This window comes from Sinocyclocheilus rhinocerous, unplaced genomic scaffold, assembly GCF_001515625.1.
Source record: "Sinocyclocheilus rhinocerous isolate Xijiao unplaced genomic scaffold, SAMN03320098_v1.1 scaffold2189, whole genome shotgun sequence".
Taxonomy (NCBI): domain Eukaryota; kingdom Metazoa; phylum Chordata; class Actinopteri; order Cypriniformes; family Cyprinidae; genus Sinocyclocheilus; species Sinocyclocheilus rhinocerous.
The window spans coordinates 167,394-189,361 of NW_015645558.1; the positions used below are offsets into that span (position 1 = coordinate 167,394).

General features: G+C 35.2%; 1 protein-coding gene across 1 annotated transcript in view; it reads right to left on the reverse strand.

Moving 5' to 3' along the window:
* The window catches only part of jakmip3 (Janus kinase and microtubule interacting protein 3), a 47,606-nt gene that overhangs the window by 21,022 nt on the left and 4,616 nt on the right, over positions 1 to 21,968 (reverse strand). The window contains exons 5-7 of the mRNA XM_016510351.1: positions 19,922 to 20,160; positions 8,322 to 8,564; positions 7,995 to 8,237 (exon numbers count right to left, since the gene is read on the reverse strand). Of these exons, the coding sequence (XP_016365837.1) occupies positions 7,995 to 8,237; positions 8,322 to 8,564; positions 19,922 to 20,056 (621 nt within the window). The 5' untranslated portion in view covers positions 20,057 to 20,160. The remainder of the gene's footprint in view (positions 1 to 7,994; positions 8,238 to 8,321; positions 8,565 to 19,921; positions 20,161 to 21,968) is intronic.

The window sequence follows — 21,968 nt, forward strand, 5'->3', positions numbered from 1 at the left end:
GGTCCGCTTCCAAACGAACTCTGGTACGGTTGAATGGATGAACCAATGAATGGATGACCTTAAAGGGATAGTTCACCCAAAAATGAAAATTTGATGTTTATCTGCTTACCCCCAGGGCATCCGCAAGTGAACTAGCGGACTTTCCTGGTGTGAATACACCCTTATTTACCTCTAAATGGAGCATATTACTACCTAAAGTGTACATATTAGTACCTTTTGAACAGTTTCTGCTCCAGTAACAGCTGTGTCTTTTTTTTCTGACAGTGCATAAATGGTATAAAGTATAGGAGTCCAAATGCAACAAATCCTTGCAAAAGTGCTTCTGCACACCTACACAACCTGTAGAGAATCAGGCGTTTCTGTGCTATTGGATGTGTTCTGACACTCAGAGCACGCGCCACGTCTATAGGAACAAAGTGATCCCATCGTACTTGTGTATCAGTAAGAGAAAGACCGTATAAATCCATTTCATAAACTCCTCACAGCAACTAAATAGCAGCAAACAGAAGCACCACTCAAAGAAATGAACTGCGCTGCTTGCTTTCTCTGTCTTGATGTTCTCCCTCTCAAATACACACATCCATTTATAGCTACTGTACCTCTTGTGATTCAGTTCTCTGAGCGAACCAATAGAGATTTTTCAATTCCTTTTACGTTTGGACATGCAAATGGAAAATCTTTAGGCTGACCTTTCACAAATCACAGCTCTAGTAAATCACCTAACTGGAAAAATGGCCTCATGTACAGTCTAGAAATAGTTCACACAGACCTTGAACAGCAGTTCAAAAGAAGCATTACACTCCAATAATGCTCTGATTCAAACACCGCATAAGATTTATACATCTCAGTTTCTAAAACCTGCATGGAAATGGTAATTAGCTGAATATCTTTGACAGTTAAAGTGTGAACTGATGGACTTATCAAATTCTTTCAAACTCTCACTGAAAAGGGAGAGACTGTGGCTAGTTGTCACACTTTTTACTCCAGTGAATATTTTTCAGGTTTATTTCTGAAAATCAATTTTTGTACAGACACATATCTTTAAGTCTTTCTACAAAATAACCTAATGAATATTTATATCCTTAGAAAAAAAGGTACCATTCACTGAATCGCACTCAACTCGAATGTTTTTTTTTTTAATGAAATTAATTTTGTTGTTTTTTTCCCAGCATACCAATCAAACTTGACAGTAAAGACATTTAAAATGTTACAGATGATCTTTATTTCAAATGCTATTCTTCTGAACCTTCTACTCAAAGAAACCTGAAAAAATGTGCATTACGATTTCCTCAAAAATATTAAGCAGCACAAGCCTGTTTCCAACTTTTCCGACTTTTTTCTTGCAATTCTGAGTTTACATCTTACAATTCTTACTTTGTTTCTCACAATTCTGAGATACAAAGTTGGAAGGAGATACAAGCTCAGAATTGCATGATAAAAAACTCATAATCCTGAGAAAAAATATAAACTCAGAATTTTGTCTTTTTTGTGCAGAATTCTGAGTTTATTTCTCACAATCCAAAATTGTGCGTTAAATGGAAAACAGTTGTTTTAAACTGTAATAATATTCACAATATTACTGTTTTTACTGTATTTTTTATTAAAAAATGCGGCCTTGGTACTAAAAAAAAAACTACTGTATTTTTAAATGTAAAGAGTAAAACAATGATGAAACAAAACAATCAATGAAACAGCAAATACAGAAAAGATAACATTGTGACAACTAGCCCCGGTAAACATTCAAACCCCCTCAGTTGAAATCTCTGTAGAGACACTGTATATATATAATTCTTCACCATACTGAAGAAGATACAACTGTTTAATGAAGGAAAGAACACATCTTTCTGGTGTTCAATGACTCATTCTCTCTGTCAGGTGACTCACATTGACACGCCCACTGAAGGCGTTACCACAGCGACCAGAGCATCTCACAGGAAATCTCAGTGTGTGCGTCTAAGTTTATCTGTGTTATATAAAGCGCTACATGGCTCGGTGGGAAAATTAGGTCCTGTTCTCTTATATGGCATCCCTGCGGCTATAGAGAAAGACACTTATTCAGCATAAGTGCACATTACACAACACATTAGCATTTTAAACACACTCTTTCCATGAGCTTCATGAATACGTTGATTATGATGTGTGCCATTACATGCGCCTCACTGTTTCCTTGGTGATTCATGTGCATGATGAATTAATTTAATCAAGAAATATCAGCCGTGGACATTCAGTATCCGGGCTCCGGGCCAGACCGCAGGGCTCCAGACCCGTGAGGGACGGACACCAAACTCCTGCCGGTGCGCTGCTTAACATGGATTTGAACACAGCAAGCCCTGCTGCTCAGAGGAAATGTCCTCATTTTTCAATTTTCCTTCATCAAATGGGGTTATCATAGGACCGTGCTTTGAATGTGAAGCCAACCAGCACGAATATGCATTTATTATTAAATATCATGCCTACAGTACTTGATTCTGATTGGTTAACTGCAGCATTCTGCAGTCAGATAGTTTTGCATAATGGCTGCTAAACAGTATATTTGACAGTTTTTTCCCCTGTGCTGTGCTAGTTTCATATCACTCTACAGTCTTTTTCTTCTCACATAAATAATTATAACTCAGATAATTATTTCATAAACATTTGAATTTTTACACTGCATTTTGTCAGTCACTTTGTTCTCTTTTAGCATTGATCCAAGAAGCCCTTCCCATAATGAATCCTCATCGGACTAAACCAATATTATATTAAATAAATTAAATTAAATTAAATTAAAAGAGAAACATTTAAATCATTTAGGTTGAGAATCAGTTATTAAATGACAAATATCTAACGATACACAGGGTAAACCATAAGAAGCTTTAAAACGTACTATATTTGAATTAATCTTCCTGTATAAAAAAACTATACTATACTATTATATAAGTGCAAATATAGTTATTAGTTTTTTATTTATTTATTGACATTTGTCATCCTGTAAAAAAAGGCCAAAAAAACTATATATATATATATATATATATATATATATATATATATACACACACACACACACACATAAAATTGTTTTTATGGCCTTTCATACAGGATGACAAATGTGTAAAAAAAAATTATATATATATAATTTATTCATATTTTTATTAATGTGACAACAACAACAACAAAAATAATAATGATAATTACAATAATAATAATCATCATCATAATAATTGTGGAGCATGCACCAACAAATATGTTTTGTCGATGGGATCACTTCTGGACTAGTGTTAATGTGCGTTATTGTTAACATAAAACAACTCACTTTTTTTTCTGAGAATATTTAATGATGTAAAGCCTCTCTAAACAATACACCAGGCTGATCCGAACTCCCTCAAACGGCCGAGGCACAGCTATCTCCTCAGAAAAGGCGGGACAGCTGTAATCCACCTTCCCTCGTGAGTCTGAGCCCGTCTCTAATTGACATCTCAACGCCTCAGACGACTGAGTCTCTCTTTCATGTTTCAGACTGCGTCTCCTTCTCTGAAACTAATCCTGTTACGCCTCTTATCCACGGACTCAACATTATTTACCCAGCCTTTAAACACGACCCATTCACACTCACACATGCGTAATAAACTTACAGTCTGCATGCAGAGGATTGACACATTTGAACTATGAAGAGAATCTCACTCCAAGTTTCCAAGGCACTAAAACAAATATTGCCATGACTTAGCTGATGTGTAATTTTCTACTCAGTATTACAAATTAACATGCATTATTAGTTCTGCCATTCCATCTGCTGATGCTAGTGGCACAGATATTACACACTTTATTAAACTCATAAACAAAATCTATCTTGTGTAAAATGATAAGAGAGAAACTATGTTGAAAAATGTGACTTATGTTTGCCTATGTAAAAACAGACTGCCATGTTGCTAAAGTTTGCCTATGTAAAAACAGACTGCCATGTTGCTAAAGTTTGCCTATGTAAAAACAGACTGCCATGTTGCTAAAGTTTGCCTATGTAAAAACAGACTGCCATGTTGCTAAAGTTTGCCTATGTAAAAACAGACTGCCATGTTGCTAAAGTACCGTGGGTGGTTGGCAGTTTTGCCATATTCAGAATGTTTTTAACATGCTGCTATGAGCTTGCTAGAGTGGTATGGTTAGGTGGATGTTTACTGTAAAAATTATATGATCAGTAAGTCATGGCAGCTTATGTTTTTCACATTACTTTAACTCATCAAAATATGTTGAGCAATTTCAACTTCAACTTTTTTTTTTTTTTTTTCAACTTGATTTTTAAGTCAGTTTCATGTAATTTAAGTTCAAATGATTTGCACAACCAAGTTGATTATACTTAAAAATTCTAATTCAGCAACTGAATTAAAGCTTGAAATTGAAATAGGTGGACTTTATTTACAGTGTATATGTTATATATGAGTACAAATAAGTAAATAAATCCCCCCCAAAAAATGATAAATGAAAAATCTATAAAAAAATACATATGGATAAAAATAAATAATAAAAATAAACAAAATAAAAATAAATGAAAAACAAAATCTTTCAAATAGTGTAAAAACTCAATAACTGAAATGTATTTGCTGTGTACCCAAAAAGGGATTACATGCTGAGATACTAGCAATGTTCTTTTTATTATTATAAAGTGCAAAATACATAAATACATACATACCCACCCCATATTAGGTAGTTTTCTTTATTAGGAAATAGACTTGTAAGAGTAGGCTATTTCACATTTGCATCTGTGTAACAAATAAAGAGTCCTGCTCATGTAAATAAGGCATTTTCTGGAGACTCAGCACTATTTAAAACAACATCCCGCTACTTAATGTCCAGCATTCCCCTTTGGATTGCACCAGATGCCCTCCCAACAATTTCAGTATTCAATGTGTTCCTCACATCACTCTCAGACTGTGTACCAACAACGCATATAAATGCACGTACACCAAGGCCTTCCACGTTCACATAATATGAGAAAATGACCTTGATTGATGTTTCACTTCAACCCAGACCAGAATAAATCCCATTATTTAATTTAACCGAGATCCGAACGTCTCTCTTTCATTTAAAATCACACAGGCACAGTGTCTCTCCCTCCCATCAGATCATTTCTATAGCTGGTGCTGATGTCATCACTGCAGCTGACCAATCAGGAAACGCCTTGTGTGATACATCATTCTGCCATTTCATTCTTTCTCTTTACTCTCTCATTATTTCAGCTTACTGCCATCATGTGTTCAATGCTTCTCTTCATTTATCCATGTGTTGCTATGAGGTTGCTAGGTGGATGCTGGGTTGTTATTGAGTTCTACTAGGTGGCTGCTTGCATGCTGATTTTTTTCTTTTTATACTACCAGATGAAAATCAAAAGTCTGATTGCTTAGAAAACTAACATCAGACCTCTCCTCAAACAGCTGCATGACTTGAGGCATCTTTCTAGCTGGTAACACAAACAGTGCTTGCTTCAGCAAAAATCTCTAATGATGGGCTTGCTTTGTTGTTTTGGTTGGGTGGTCTGTCCTGTCCATAAAGGACAGTGGTGGACTTGTATCAGCACACACACACACACACACACATGACATGTTCACCTTGGCATGTCCTGCCACCCTGCTCGCTAAACGTGATTATCTGATTAACATCCCCAGCTGGCCCTGCAATACAATAAATAATCCAAAGATCAATACATCCTCAACACACAACGATGAAACAGGCCTCTAATCGCATACAGACCTTCTGCATTCACAACTCACCAGATAATAATACACCAGTAACATTTATTCAATAGCTCTACAACGAGTTAATAGAATGGGACAAGATTAGGGACAGACAAGTGGACATAAATGTTTATGGGGGTGAGAAGTACTACCAAAATCTCAAAAAGGTATGAGTAATTATATAATCTCGAAATAATGGGCAAATGCAATAAAAAAAAAAGATACGATTGTATATTACAGTACTGCTATATATTATATAAAAAGTACTACAATATAACAACATAACTGATTTATTATATATAGCAATATTAGTATAAAATTGAATATATATATATATATATATATATTAATACAACTTTATATAATTACATATTGCTATAAATAAATATATATATATATATTAGGGGTCGACCGATTATCGGTATCTGACATTTTCAAAGCAAATTTGAACAAATTCGAGATATTTTAAAATCATTTAAAGAAAGTTTTTGTCAGAGCCTTGTTATTCTTAATTTTGACATAAATTTTCATTTTTACACTAGACATATATATCAGTTCAAAATATCAGTTATCAGTCCACTTGATTAGTAATAATCGATATCGGCAGTGGCCCTGAAAAACACCTATCGGTCAACTCCTAACATATCAATTAAATTAAAAAATAATTTTTGGCACAATTTTGTTCAATTGAATTGAATTGAATTGAACAATTTTCTATTTACTTGAATGACACATTTAAAAAATATATATATTATTCATAACAAAAGATAGATACATGCAAACAAGCATTACTCAATGTTTTGTTGCTCTGTCATGTAAAAACGTAAACCTATAAATATATCTACCATATACACAGCCCTAAATATCCATACTTCTCAAAAAATAGTGAAACATCCTGCATCTTCTCCATCACTTGGGTCATCTCTACTACACATATCATCCATAGTCCTGACTCAACGCTGTTTTCCACAATATTTCTCACATTTAGTAAGTCCTGAAGCGATATAGAGTAGATCGCTCAGCCACACGAGAGCGATCGATACCAGCGGCCACTGACTGCAGAGATATTTTCATACTCCAGGAAAAAAACAGATGGCAAAAAGCCCAGAACAAGAGAGGCTCTGAAGGGAAGAAAGCAGCTTCACTTTAAAGTGTAGTACACAAGGACACACACTGCCATTTTAAGATACACACGTAGGCTAAATATAAAATGTGAACCAACTGATATAAAACTTTGAAGCTTTAGTGGGGGATTTGGAGGGAAAATCTTTACTTTAAGCCCTGCCTTAGAAACATTACTGACCAATACTACCTTAGCAACTGTTGCCGCCCTCCATATCAGACAACTTTTACGCTTTCTAAAACATGTCTGTGTACTGTAAATCTTGTGTTTTCAGATCATCTTGAATGGATTTTGACAGAAATTATCCAAAGGTGCAGTACTGGAGCATTTGTACCCAGACAATGTACCCAGAGAGAACATAAGCAACATTTTTTCCGCTTGTATAAACCTTTAACTAAATCTTTTTAAAATAATACACAGTGTATGGCAGGGAATTATACTCAGTTTCAACATCAGTAAAAACACCCACATTTGCTCCAAGGTAAATAATTGTTTCCTTGATACTGATTTGCAGTGTTTGCTGTTTTTAAATCACTTTACTGCATAATTTATTTATTTAAAGAAAAAATGTGGATAAAATGTGTCATAATTCCTTCCAGCCCACACAAGAATAATAGCCAAACACTTTATAAACACTTCTGACTGAAAATCAAGCATCGCATTAAACTCTGTAGTTGAGGTGGCTTATAAAGCTTGTCTAAGTAGGAAGGAAAAAAAGAAAGAAAAAAAAAGATTAAAATAAAATAAGAAGGCGGGGCTTAACAAGCAAGGGGCGGGGCTTCAATCAACTGATTTGAATTTGAATAGAACTTGTACAGCAATTTGAATTCTCACAGAAGTGTGTTGTAATCATTAAGGGAATTTTTGCTAAATAAACGCAAATTAATAATTCCTTTCATCAAATTATATGACTGACCAATAGGAACGTTTGCAGTTTCCATCATGGCAACACCCATGTAAACTGTGTGAAGCTCTGCCAGTTAACAAAAGATTTTCATTCAGCACATTAACTGCACAGACAGTCCCTGTGGAGAAACCTGGGGTAAGTGTTCTGTTCAACCTGTACATCTTTAATTATCAGCTGCCACCAAAGCACCCAACCGACTGAGTCATTAACTGACAGATGAATTGATTGATTAATAGTGCATGTGCTAAAGCGTATTACGCACCAGTCTGCGGATCTCTCTTTCACACTCTCTCTTGATGCGGTTGATTTCCTCCTGGTGGAGATGGTAGACGCTGCGGATCTCGGTGGCTTTGATCTTGTCGGCTTGAACGGCCACGCTTAACGCCTCCTCCATCTGCCTCTTGACCAACTTCAGCTCGGAGATCTCCTGCTGCAGTCGCATGCGCTCCCCTTCGAAAGTCCTCCTGCACTCCTCTCGCGCCTCCGCCATCAGCGCAGACTTCACCTGTGGCGGCAGAGATAACATATGACAATTATATTCAATATCGGTATGTTTTTGTACTTCATTTTACTTCCATGCCAATGGTACCTTATCGGTGGATCCATCTCGGAGGGCACTGACGAGTGCCTGGAGCCTCTGGATCTCTCCGTCTTTGATCTTAATGACCCGCACCAGTTCGGACTCGTGCTGACGTAGGAGTGTTTCCCGAAAGCTGTGGAGCTCCCGAAGTTTCTCCTCATGAAGTTTGGCTTTTAACTCAGTCACCACCACCGTGGACTTGTGCTGCTCGTGACGGACCTCCTGAGACTTCTCCCTTTCCAGCTTACTGACCTGAGGAAACAGATGTTAACTTTACTAAAATAGATGGGATCACTTAGAGACTTTTTGACAGACTTTAAACACTGAAATCAAACAATGCATTTAATTGACAGTATGGTGCTATCTCACGCTATATATTTGGATATATATTTGTAAAGTTGAAGGAATATTTTATATGTAGTATTCTAAAAAAAACAATGGAATATAAATAATTGGAAACAATTAATTAAATATGGTATAACGGATAATGAACATCGAGTCATTGTTTATGCAACGCAACGCTGCACTACAGCTGTGGGCAATGTTCCATAATTCAGTGCAGTGGAGAATATATTAAGCGTGTCCTAAAAATAGGAGAGTTATTGTGTCAGGACATGACCCTGCAAGGGGATCACATCAGGACACGTCTTCTCTGTTCTGACACAATCTGACACATGCAGCCACAGGCAAGCAATAGACAACAACGCTAGTAACAGAACAAAGACATGCCATCTTGAAATTCAGACACAAAACAATATTTCAAATTAAAAATACCCAATTTTAGGCCCTGCACTTATGAAACAGATACAGAAGAGAAGGTATTTGTGAATTAAAGGCAATGAAGGACACTGAAGGATGAAACTGAACCTACATTACTGTCTTGAGCTCAATGTGTCAGCAAAACATAACCTGCAAAACAGATCTGACATAAATTTTTTTAAAGAGTAATGATTCTCAAAGGCAAAAAATTATGCAGTTAAGTACATATGTACAGAAGAAAGAGCATTCGAGGACGTACCACAGTTTGATAATAACTGCACTATGCAGGGCTCAATAGTGCAAGTTTTTCAAAATGTGTGAGATATGTAAATTGAAAATAAATAAATAAATATGAGCGAGCGTGTATTAACAATGCAACTCGGCGCTGTTTCGGACTCGCATTCATGCCAAGATTCATGCAAGATAATTGTAATAGTGCATATTCTGACAATAGCAAAGCATTGGCATTTTCAAAACAAGAATACACAACTAGTGTATTTCTGGCTTGCTTACAATTAAAAGTTCCCCATTATGCATAAAGTTGATTTTTTTTCCTGGTTATTATTGGTATTCTGAAACAGTATTGTGACATGTAATAGGCTATTGCATCTGGCATTCAATTCAATGTAAACACTTTTTGCTTTTGTCTGGGCTGTCCCATCAAAGAAAAGAGAGACTAAGAATATTATTTAACATATTATTCAATATAACTGTTATAGACTATAGGTTTTACTAGTATCGGTTCAATAATCAGTTAGCTTATTAGTACTGTTGTATTCTAATAAAATGTTTCCTTGTAACCCTTTATTAAAAATAATAAACACATTATCAACGCAGAAGAAAACCATTTTCTGGTAATGTGCGAGACTTCCAGTTTATAAGCCGCTGTAGGGAAATAACGAGAAGAATAACAAAGTGTAGTAAACGGTCAAACGGTTTGCACTACAAACCAGTGTGTTCATAATTAAGATAATACATTAAAGGAGACATATTATGCCCCTTTTTACAATATGTAATATAAGTCTCTGGTGTCCCCAGAATGTGTCTGTGAAGTTTCAGCTCAAAATACTCCACAGATCATTTATTATATCATTTTGAAAATGCCTATTTTGAGTGGAAGCAGAAACACAATATTTTTCATGCCTGTCTCTTTAAATGCAAATGAGCTGCTGCTCACCGCCCCCTTTTCCAGAATAGAGCTGTGCCATTACAGCTCGTACCTGCTAAAAACATCTGTTTTGGTTCTGATTATCATGTTTATCGCGCTGAAATCATGCGTTTTAAACCACATCTACGGTTTTCTGAGCGCACACATCCGAAGCACATGCACAGAAAGCGGCTGTCACAGCATGTGAGTACTAAACTAAGTTCTCATTCACAAATAAGTTTACGTTAAAACACACGAGTTACAAAATACAGTCAGTTATGTCTGTGAAGGTAAACAGCTGGGAAATAAATCGCATGTTTATTTTAGATCTGTGTGGCAGCAGCAATATACAGTAAATAAATCAATAAATGCACTGCTCTCTTGTCTCCTCTGAGGCTGGGACTGTAAATAGTGTTCTGTGCTCGTCTGTGCAGCCAATGACAGAACAGTTAGCATGTTTTGCTCAAACTTTCGCCATGGGATGCTTGCGAAAACACAATAACGGCTCCGTGGGTGTAAACTTACAGATTAAGGGGCGGTAATATTATAATGAGATCCCTTTGCCACGTCACCAAGGGAGCGAAATCAGACACGCTCGTTTTCTCAGACGCTTGCAGAAAAAGGCTTACCTAAACAAAGTGATTGGGTTAATCTTTTTCACGTTTCCTTGGTTGGTAGATGCACCAGGGACCTGATTATAGCACTTAAAACCTGGAAAAGTCAGATTTTCATGATATGTCACCTTTAAAATAATATGGTAAGAAACACCAGTTTGCAAAATGAGCTGTTCTGTTCAGCTAAAAAATAGCTGGAAGAATGACATCGGAAGCCAGACACATTCAATTTACAAATGCCCACTCTTACGGGAAAAAATAAGGTGGATAGTTTTTTAATATGCTCCTAAATATTTAAACTTAGGAACACATGCTCCTTTGGGGAAAAAAGTATGTATCAAGTCTTGCTATGACATTATTTTGCCCATTTTATCACTCTCCAAGACAAGAATTGTAAATCTGAGCATGCTGACTTTTCCTTCACAAGCCACATGATTTTAGGTATATCTGTAGTACAAGCTGTGGAGAAGTTGAATACTTATGTTGAATACTTTCCTAACCCAATACGCAACAATAATAGACATGCCTGCCTTACCAAACACCACTAAAAAAACAAGGTTGGAGTCTGAAGGAATGTCTTTAATGTTAAGAGCAGAAAAAGTCTCTACTCCGCTGCCTTTTATTAATCTATCTCTGCTCGCTGGCAGCCAGATGGAGGCAGTAACCCTGAGGTGAAATGATATAGCTGACACCACACCACCCTGGACCAGAACTGGGTCAGACGGTCACTGGACACTTTCGTCTGTTTTCAAAGGATTAAAACAGCAAAGAGAAGTAATTTTGGGCCTACAGGGAGTTTGCATTTTAATGCAGTGTAAGAGAGCATGTGGAGACGAGGTTCGAGTCCAGTGAGAGTCAGCGGTGCTGGAGGCTGAGATCCCATTAGCCTGTGGTGAAGAACCAGCCAGCCATGACCTTAAATTAATGTTCAGGGTTCAGTATCAGTTTAGAGCGCTATTGACAGCATTTGTGGCATAATGTCGATAAAGACAGAAAATAATTTATCATTTTCAAAATGTAGTCATTTTCTGACTTACAAAGTGAATTCAAAAATTTGAATTCATTTTTATGGTAAGAAATTATTAACACAATAAAAATAAAAAGTACCTTTTAACTTTTATTATTTATTTCTTTTTTACCATTTCATATAATTTTATTTTATTTCATGAGTAAAGCAAAGGTTGTAACACAAATTTTCAATAATATGTTTAAAATATTGACTAAAATCAATACATTTATTTATTATCCTAATAACCTAGTGGTATAAAAAAATGAGAGGTACTTTTTTATTCAAAACTAGTTTTAAAAAATAATAACACTAATAAAAGGACAAACATTATTTTTTGACATGTTAGACCTAACCAATGAATGAATGAATGAATGAATGAATGTATGTTTTACAAGCCTCACTTTTCTTTGCACTAGACAGACAGACAGACAGACAGATAGACAGATAGACAGATAGATAAGTCAAGCTTCACATTTCTTCTTTTAAACCCACTGAAATTATTTTCAGTGGTAATCAACGTTATACCACAAATGCTGTGAATAGAGCTTAACTATTATTCAACCCAGAACAGATCTTTATTTAATGTAAAATAAATAATGCATTACCAAAACAGAGCAGCTTATCAGAACAGACTGTGGCACATTATTTGTAATGTGGCCTCTCTATCACAGCAAGATAAAGTGCAAAAAAATAAATAAATAAAAAAAATAAAAAAAAATACAATACAATACAATACAATACAATAAAATAAAAAAAATAATAAAATAAAATAAAATAAATTATACAGACATGTGAAGGATCCACAAATGGCCGTGCAGTGGAGACAGGGTTGCACTAGGTTGGAAAACTCTTTTATGCCAGTCTTTGATGTTTGAAGGAAGCAAAAAACAATGGCATAGAAAAACATAAAAAACATCTGAATCTCAGCCTTCCTTCACTGACAGACATCATCTTGACATTTTGCTCTGAGGGAGACTGAAACAGGGGTCAGGAAATAGGACTGAAACTAGGAAAAAAAATGTAATGGAAAAAGTGGCCAAAAAAATTCAATTTTCTCAAAAAACACAGTACTCTATAACACAACATTCTCTCCCACGTACATAAAAATCATTTATAAAGCTGCAAAAATGACTTATGACCAACATATGACCAACCAAATTTGCATATAGGCACCTATTCAGTACAAATTTATCGTACAGTTTGAACTACAACAGTATGTGAAGGTTAATCAATCAGAACAGACTTCATTTGCATATCTTCAAAGGTTCAAGAGCAAACACCACCTGTTTAATTCTAATGGTCAGGAAACAGCCATGAACTTTGACTCTTTGACTCATGAACTCTTGAAAAAAAAAACAAAAAAAACATTAACTATAACTCGGAGTTAAAAAATCTCCATAAAAACAGTTTTATCACAAAATAAGAATGAAGATTTATATATATATATATATATATATATATATATCAATCCGCTTTAATGCACTTAACAAAATATCAAAAGCAGTCAAATGTCAAAAGTTGTGATTTTAATGAAATCGACAATCTGCAAAGGATATGAAAAATTTGTTCAAATACTCAATTTAATGTCAAAGACCTTTACATAAGCACAAGTTTTTAAATAAATAAATTAGCTTTTTCACAAAATCTGTAATTTTTTGTCAGTTTAGATGTAGTAAAACACTCACAGATGATGCAGAAAACATCTGGGTCATGTTTGTATTTTTTTCTTATATTTTTTAATACTTCTAACCTTGAAATCAGGATTAGGCATAAAAATGTCTTCACAATAATCCATACATGTGAGAATCGGCAGAAAATTGAGCAAATACTTTTAAACCGACTCAGAGGAAGACAGAAATCATGTCTTCGTTTTTCTGGTGATTAAGGAATAAAACAAGACTTCACCTTGCAAATGGTTGTCGAAAGCAACAATGCTACAAAATGCACATCATATTTTGTGAAAAAGTATGAAGTGCTACAGCAAAACAGACATTTTTGGAAGAGCATCCCAAAATTAGCAATAAACAAGTATTGGATTTCATTCATCAGATACAGTGCATTTCACAAGTGGATTTCACAAGAAAAAAAATGTATAAGGTCAAGTAAAGACATTTCTCACTCATAATAGCAATCCATGCCTCAAAACCATGGTATAACCAGATATCGCGTTTGGTCTCGTTCTGTATCGCGTATCTTGTGTCAGTGTCTGCGCTTGCTTGGCCATTTGTTGTGAAAAAATAAGGAAAGCGTGTTCAAGCGCCAGCAGAAAACAGTGTAAAGAAATAGTCTTTGAGAGAAGCAGTCTTTTTCAGCGGAAGTTAAAAGCAGCTTGTAAGTGTATTTATTTCTTGTCTCATTAGTGTTTAGTGCAGTTGTCGTTGCTAGGAAACGCTTGTTTTATTTACTGTGTGGGGACGTGTTTGGTCTCGTTCTGTATCCGTATCTTGTCAGTGTCTGCACTTGCTTATTTTTTTTTTTTAAATGTGTATAGTAGTGTTTATAAAGTTTTAGCTTTTAGTTTTGGATCTGTTTTTAGTTGTTTTAATACTACAATTGATTGCTTCTGTTGTCCTCATTTGTAAGTCACTTTGGATAAAAGCGTCTGCTAAATGACTAAATAAATAAATAAATAAAACCCCCACCAAACCTCTGCTTTCTGCTCGACTCCACCAAGCAGTTGTGAGTATTTACAGACGGAGACATGCCGTGTGAGACACCAGCACAGTCTCTTCCATCATACATGAAGAGTATTGTTCATTCAGGCCTAACAACAGTAGAGACAGCTCCTATGTCCCCTATACTGTCAGTCTAAGGAAGCCCATCACAATAGCTGCATTGATGCATGCTGTTAGCAGCAGTCTGACGGCACATCTATGTGGATCTGACAGTTCTCACACAGTGCTGCCTGCGCTGTCACTGCGCTCACCAAAACCACATCTTTATTTTCATGGGTGTGCATGCTGACGGCCTGAGAACTAGCCTGTATGCTCATGGTTCATTTCTGAATCACATGCCAAGTCTAAGAAATCATCTTGTGCTTGACAGTGGTAAAGTGTGGTGTTTATATAAGGGCACTTAACTTGAATTGCATCTTACAATATCTTAAAAGGGATAGTCAGGGTTATTATTGTTGACTAAAACCATTAAAATATATTTGTTCACTGAAATAAAACATAAATGCAAGAAATATTTACGCGCACACGCACACGCGCACACACACACACACACACACACACATTTTTTTTATGAAAAAAAAAAACTCAAAACGAAAATTAGAAGTGGTAACTAACTAAAATAAGTTTGGAATGCAGCACTAAAACTACTAGGAAAAATTAAAACATAAATAAATTAAATTAAATGTATAAATTAAATTAACATATTTTATAAATATTAACAAAAACTATAATTGTATATAAATAATACTATAATAACCATGGGAATAGTTATAAATGAAAAGTCACTCATTAGTTTTACTCATCTGCATGTCATTTCAAATTCATATGACTCACAAAAGGAGAACTTTTGAAGATTGTACTGGTCAATCTTTTCTATCCAATAACAATGAATGGAAACTAAAGTTTTAAAGCTTCATAAAAAGACACACAAGCACCATAAAACTAGTCTAAAATACTCATTTTGTGCTGTATTCCAAGCTTTGAAGCTTAGTGTGAGAAAAAGCTCATAATTTAAAGCATTAGTCACTGAAAATCTTCCCTCCAGTGAGTCATTGAGTTGAACTTGACAAGCGGATCAATCTGATTCATGAATGAATCATCGTATAAGGTTTTGTGAATCAGGTTAATTGATTCACTGAAAAGATCTGACTCAAAATATGATTTGTTCACTAATCACACATTACTCTTGAACTTTCCTTTTCATTCTAAAAGACTTCAGTCCTCAATCATTCCAATACCATTGAAAAAAGCATGGAAACAAAGCTCAAAAAGTCTAATTTTGTGTTCTGTGGAAACAAGAAAGTGTTTGGTACAACACAAGGGTGAGTAAATAATGACGGTTTTTATTTATGGCTGAACTTTACAGTCATAACCATGTGTTGTTCTCTCAAGGCTCTCTGTAAGTCTGACATGATTCTCAGAGACATCACTCATTCACACGCAGGCCAGAATTCAAGATTCACTTTTGGCTATTTAACCAAAACTAGCCTGTCTCTGAATTTATTTCCCTGCAGATCTCCACACTGAAACACAAAACACTCTTTGTTTATCACAAATTATGAATAAATTCCCTCTCTTTCTCCACAATACCGATGGCCTGAATTGCTCCTGAGCATTGCATTTCATGTTCCTGCAATCAGAAAAGCAATTTTACAGAAAACAAGGTACAGCGGTGTGTTTGACTTTCGGCACCGGCAGTAATCGGCCTATTAGAGTGTTTTCCCAGTTCTGCAGTACAAGGGTCAGAATAGTAAAATAAAGCTCTCCCACAGCTGAAGGATGTGCACAGGGAGAAAACGCATTATTCCAGATCATTTACACTTAGCTTTTAAATCAAAGATCGTACTGCATCAGCAAGGAGAATCAGATAAAAGTCCTGAATATAAGCAAGGACAGCAGCAGGATCTCTGTAGGTATGTGCACAGAATACACACACACACACACACACACACACACACACAGTGACCACTGTGAGATAATAGAACCTCATTATTCTATCCGCTATACATTGTCTGATAGCACTTATTAAAATCAGTTCAACATTTTCTTAATGGTAGCATTAATATAACTGTGGCCGACATTATGATGATTAATTAGAGTAATAATGATGTCCCTTATGACTGCTTTAAACGATTCAGATGATGAAAGGGTCAAGAAGAATAGTTGGTACATTAATATCCTGTGTGATATTTAAATGTTTCTGAGCATGAATGCTCGTTGGTGGCCATTAGTACTTTCTGGTGTCCTTTCTGGCAGAACCTCGCTGCCATTTAATTTCACCCCGAGATGTGTGTATTGATCTTGAGAGCCACTGCAGTATGTACACCCACCCACACACACACCCACACACACACACACACACACCCACACACACACATGTCTGGTCAGCTATCCTTGTGGGGACTCTCCATAGGCGTAATGGTTTTTCTACTGTACAGACCGTATATTCTATTGCCCTAAACCTACCCCTCACAGGAAACTTTCTGCATTTTTAGATTTTCAAAAAACTTCATTCTGTATGATTTATAAGCTTTTGTACCCGTGGGGACCACAATTTAGGTCCCCACCGTGACACGAGTCCCCATGAGTCTGTGTGTAGTCAGGTTTAAGTCCCCACCAGAATATATAAACCAGTACACACACACACACACGAGCGGACACAGAAACACACACATAGGGGTGAGAGGTATGATCAAAATTATATACCACATCTAACTATATTAAAACTTTGGCAGAAAATGTAAAAAAAAAAAAATACTAATGTTCAAAGGTTGTAAGATTTTCTTAATGTTTTTGAAAGAAGTCTCTTGTGCTCACCAATGCTGCATTTATTTGATCAAGAATGCAGCAAAGAGAGTAATATTGTGATATTTTTTTTACAATGTACAATAACGGTTTTCTATTTTAATATAGTTTCTGTATAAATGTATTTTATTCCTTTGATTGCAAAGCTGAATTTTCAGCATCATTACTCCAGTCTTCAGTGTCACATGATCCTTCAGAAATCATTCTAATATGCTGATTTCCTGCTCAAGAAACATAAAAAAAACAGATTCGCTGCTTAATAGTTTTGCAGGTATTAACCAGCATTTTCCAGGATTCTTCCAAGAAAAGCATTTGCAAAAACATCTTTTGTAAAAACCAGCATTCAAAATTATTCATAGCCAAATTAAATGCAAAAACAAAAATGAACAAAAACAACATAAAACTATAAAATTGATTGCTTTGATTTAATTACACATTCAAAGCCAATATAGTGTAAATGAAATATACATAAAAGCTGTGAAAGAGCTAATATGCAGTCTATGCTGATACAACAATAATTGAAATCAATCAATCATAAGTAAATAAATACAAAAATTAAGCAAAATATTTCACATTTTATTTTTTTAATTAATGTACATTTATAAAAAAAATATACTTTGTGTTATATTATCATGTCATTAAATGATAAAAAACAACAACTAGTTTTTTTGAGTTTTACATAGACTGGCCTAATCATGTGTGACATAACAAATCTTTACATATATCCTTTATATTTTACATTCACCATTACATGCTGATATTTGCAATCATCGTGCATAAGAATCAGCAAACCTCGATTATGAAACACAAGCAGCCCTTGCGCAACCAACGACAGCAAACCAACATTTATGAATCGAAGTTTCAAAAGCCTACGTCAAAAGACAATTTGAACTTTTCCCAAACTGTGAACCTCACTGGACTTCAAATGGTTTTACAAACTACTTTTAATAGCATTCTGAATTACTCTGTCTCTTTTCCACTTGGCTTTATGAGCAGGTTTAGATCACAGGTTTAACCTAGTAAATTAGTTTTTCATCTCCGAGAATGTCTTCAGTTCAATGTCACAACAGAATAACTGAGACATTAGTGCATTGTGCTCATCTTCGATCGAATCAAATGAAGTGTTCGTATGACAGTGAACAGAGGTTCACACCCATCTGTCAATCATCAGGCCATGAAATGGATGGTTTGGATACTCTCACGCATCTTAAAGACCATCTTCACCCTTTGAGATCAACAAGACACAGATGTAACCGACTAAGCTAGATCATTTCCCCCTGATCTGCTGCCAGTCACACGCTAGCCTGACACTGAACACTGAACAAGACACAATGCCTATAGTTTGTTTCCCCCTCATTTAACACTGTTTCCCAGTGCTAATGAAGCCATAAAGCAGCTAACAGCACACACGCAGCCACTTAAACTAAATAAGCCCAATTCATAAAACATAAGAGGTTCATGACGTCGGTGTTACTGAATTTGAGGGATTGAATTTCTCAAGTGCTTCTTGCATGAAATCAGGGTGCAGTGCTTGTTAATAACACTTACATTTTTGTTTAAAGGTGTTATTCAGCCCAAAATTTAAATTTTGTCATTATTGACTGATCAAAAAATTATTAAAACATAAAAATGATTTACGTTCCAATAAATAAATAAATACATAAAAAGTAAAGGTGAGTAAAGAGAATAAATAATGGTAATTAATAAATTATATAATAAATAATGAAAGCGTTTTCATTTTTGGGTGAATATTTGTTTAAGGCTGGTTTTAAACCAAATGAATGTTTGATTGTAACTGACTACCGTTCCAAAGTCTGGGGTCAGAAAGACTTTTTAATGTTTTTTTTTAAATAAGTCTCTTATTCTTACCAAGGCTGCATTTATTTGATCACAAATAAAGTAAAAACAGTAATATTATTACAATTTAAAAGAACTGTTTTAGTTCTAGTTAAATATATTTTAAAATGTGATTTATTGCTGTGATGCAAAGCTGAATTTCCCTCGTAATTACTCCAGTCTTCAGTGTCACATGATCCTTCAGAAATCATTCAAATATGCTGATTTACTTTATTAAATATATCAGTGTTAAAACAGTTGTGCTGCTTAATATTTTTGTGGAAACCATGAAACATTTAGGATTATTATAACAATATATAAAGTCTTTACTGTGACATTTGATCAAATTTAATGTATCCTTGGCTAAATATTAATTTTCCAACATTTCTTAGTATCCCCAAACTTTTGAACGGTAGTTTATGTCAATTACAGATTCATACAGCAAGTACTACAAATAACAAATATTTTGTCCTAGGGACTGTGAAACATTGGCTCTGATCCTTCCATCCACAGAGAGCAAGAATTAAAAGGCAATTGTTGTGACATAAGAAGATGACGTGACAACAAAGAGACTGAACTCTAGAGAAAATAAATCTTTCAAATGTACAGAAGGAAATGAGGTCAACATTAAAAAAAAAAAAGAAACGCTGCCGCTGAGAAGCCATTTCCAGCCTGAATGTAGTCAAACTACATAATACAGAAACAAAATATTACATGCATCTGAAATGGAGTCGTGTAAACAATAAGTAGCTCTAGATTCAAACCTTGGTTTTCTCCTGCTGCAGTTCAATTTGGATTTCGGTGAGTTTGGCCCTCAGCTCCTCATTGGCTGCCTGCAGTGCTGCCATGGCGTCAGGCCGCTCCCCTTTGCCCCGCCCACTGGGGGGTTTCTTGGACATATTGGGCGGTACTCCACAGGCCACGCCCCTTTCAGGGATGACCTGAGTTTGTGAACGGTCAAGATTGGTTTCCGTTTGTTCCTCAGCTACATCTTTCCATCCACCTGCAGTTCACAAGGAAACAAGGATTTAAAAAGCTCACTGAGATGTAGAAAAAAAATTATAGTTTGACTGTTTCACTAAAAGAAAATCAGCTTGAAATACAAATTAAAAAGCCCATTAATTAATGCAATTTCTTTTCTGTTGACAAATTACCAATTAAAACAGGAATGATGGATGGGTCATATTGTATTTTGTTCCATTTTCCTAGAATAAAGCACTTAATTTTCCATTCTGTTAAAATGTATTTTGTCATCTTCTAGTACCACACTAGATGACCTTAAAGCTAACAGAAATTGACTAAAAGCCACAAAATATTTGATATTAAGTCTTCAAGTCTTCAGGTCTAAAATCAACACAAGACATCTTTTACAATAACTTTAAAATTTACAATAAAAAAAATAAATAAAATTTGACACTTTTATATTTGCGAGTCAACAGCTACATATTCTATTTAAAAGACTTGCCATTGTAAATATCTTAAAGTCAACATAAAATCAAATAAGACCCATTTTTACTTTAGATGCACAATCCTGGAACAATTATTCTATGCATTTTATTCTTATTTGGAATAAATATAGAAAACGTTTATTAAAATGTCATTGGTTGCTCTGCCCTTGCAATGAACCTTCAGCTGATTTCATGGCTTCATTTTGGTGTTCAGCACCCGATTTTCACAATCCTATCACTTTTAGACGGTTAATAGCGTAAGAATATTGAAGTAAAATGGGTTGCAAACTGAGTTGCATGTTGACTTTACAACAGAGAAAATGCTATTAGTGCCATTTATTGATTAAGTCACTGGCTCACAGCTCAGAAAACAGACGCATGAGCTGAATACCAAATGAGAGTCTGCTCTCTGCCAGATAAAATTTGAATAAAATGTATGATTTTCCCCTTTAAATATGTAAATATAAACATAAATACATATTATCTGAATAAATATTGTGTAAATAATTTTCTGTAGCCATTGCTCTCTAGAGAGTGGTATTAGTTTCAACAGTGTTATGGTTATTTCAATCAATATCTAATTCAATACTTTAGAGAAGTTCCCCCTTATCTGAGGGTTAGTAAGATCAGGCAACACCTTTTGTGGAGTTCATAATAAGCTATATTCTTAACTTCGTTGCCTTGCTTGTCAAGTCAAACTGAAGTGTAATTTTGTGCTTTTAACAGGCAGCACCTTTCTCTTTCATATCCTGACCCGTCAAAAGCGTTTTCACAAACGTGAGGTTCATCTTAACTAGAAGAGATACGTTTCTAAGCACTGGGAATAATCGCTGTGACGTCACACAAATGCTAATCTCTGTTGGCCAGCACTGATTAGTTAATTCCTTCATTTAAATGATCATTGATTAATTAATGATAAAAGTCCCTCATTATAATAGTGATTTTTATCTCTTGTATAAACATCAGATTATGTACTAATTGCCCTTTTTCAAGTGTTTAACACTTTATTAGCAAGAAGACTGTGGGGGTACCTGGTTAGCGTCTTACTTCTTTTGTAATAAAGCATTATTTTCTGACACTAGTTTAAAGGGGTCATATGATGCGATTTCAATTTTTCCTTTCTCTTTGGAGTGTTACAAGCTCTTGGTGCATAAAGAAGATCTGTAAAGTCGCAAAGACTAAAGTCTCAAATCCAAAGAGATATTCTTTATTAAAGTTAAGAGTCAGCCACGCCTACCTAAAACGGCTCGTTCTAACACACCCCACATGTCTACGTCACGATGTGAGAAGATTTGCATAACGCCGCCCAAAGGTTCACGCAAAGAAAGAAGGCGTAACTTATATTCTCGCTGTAGTATTGTTG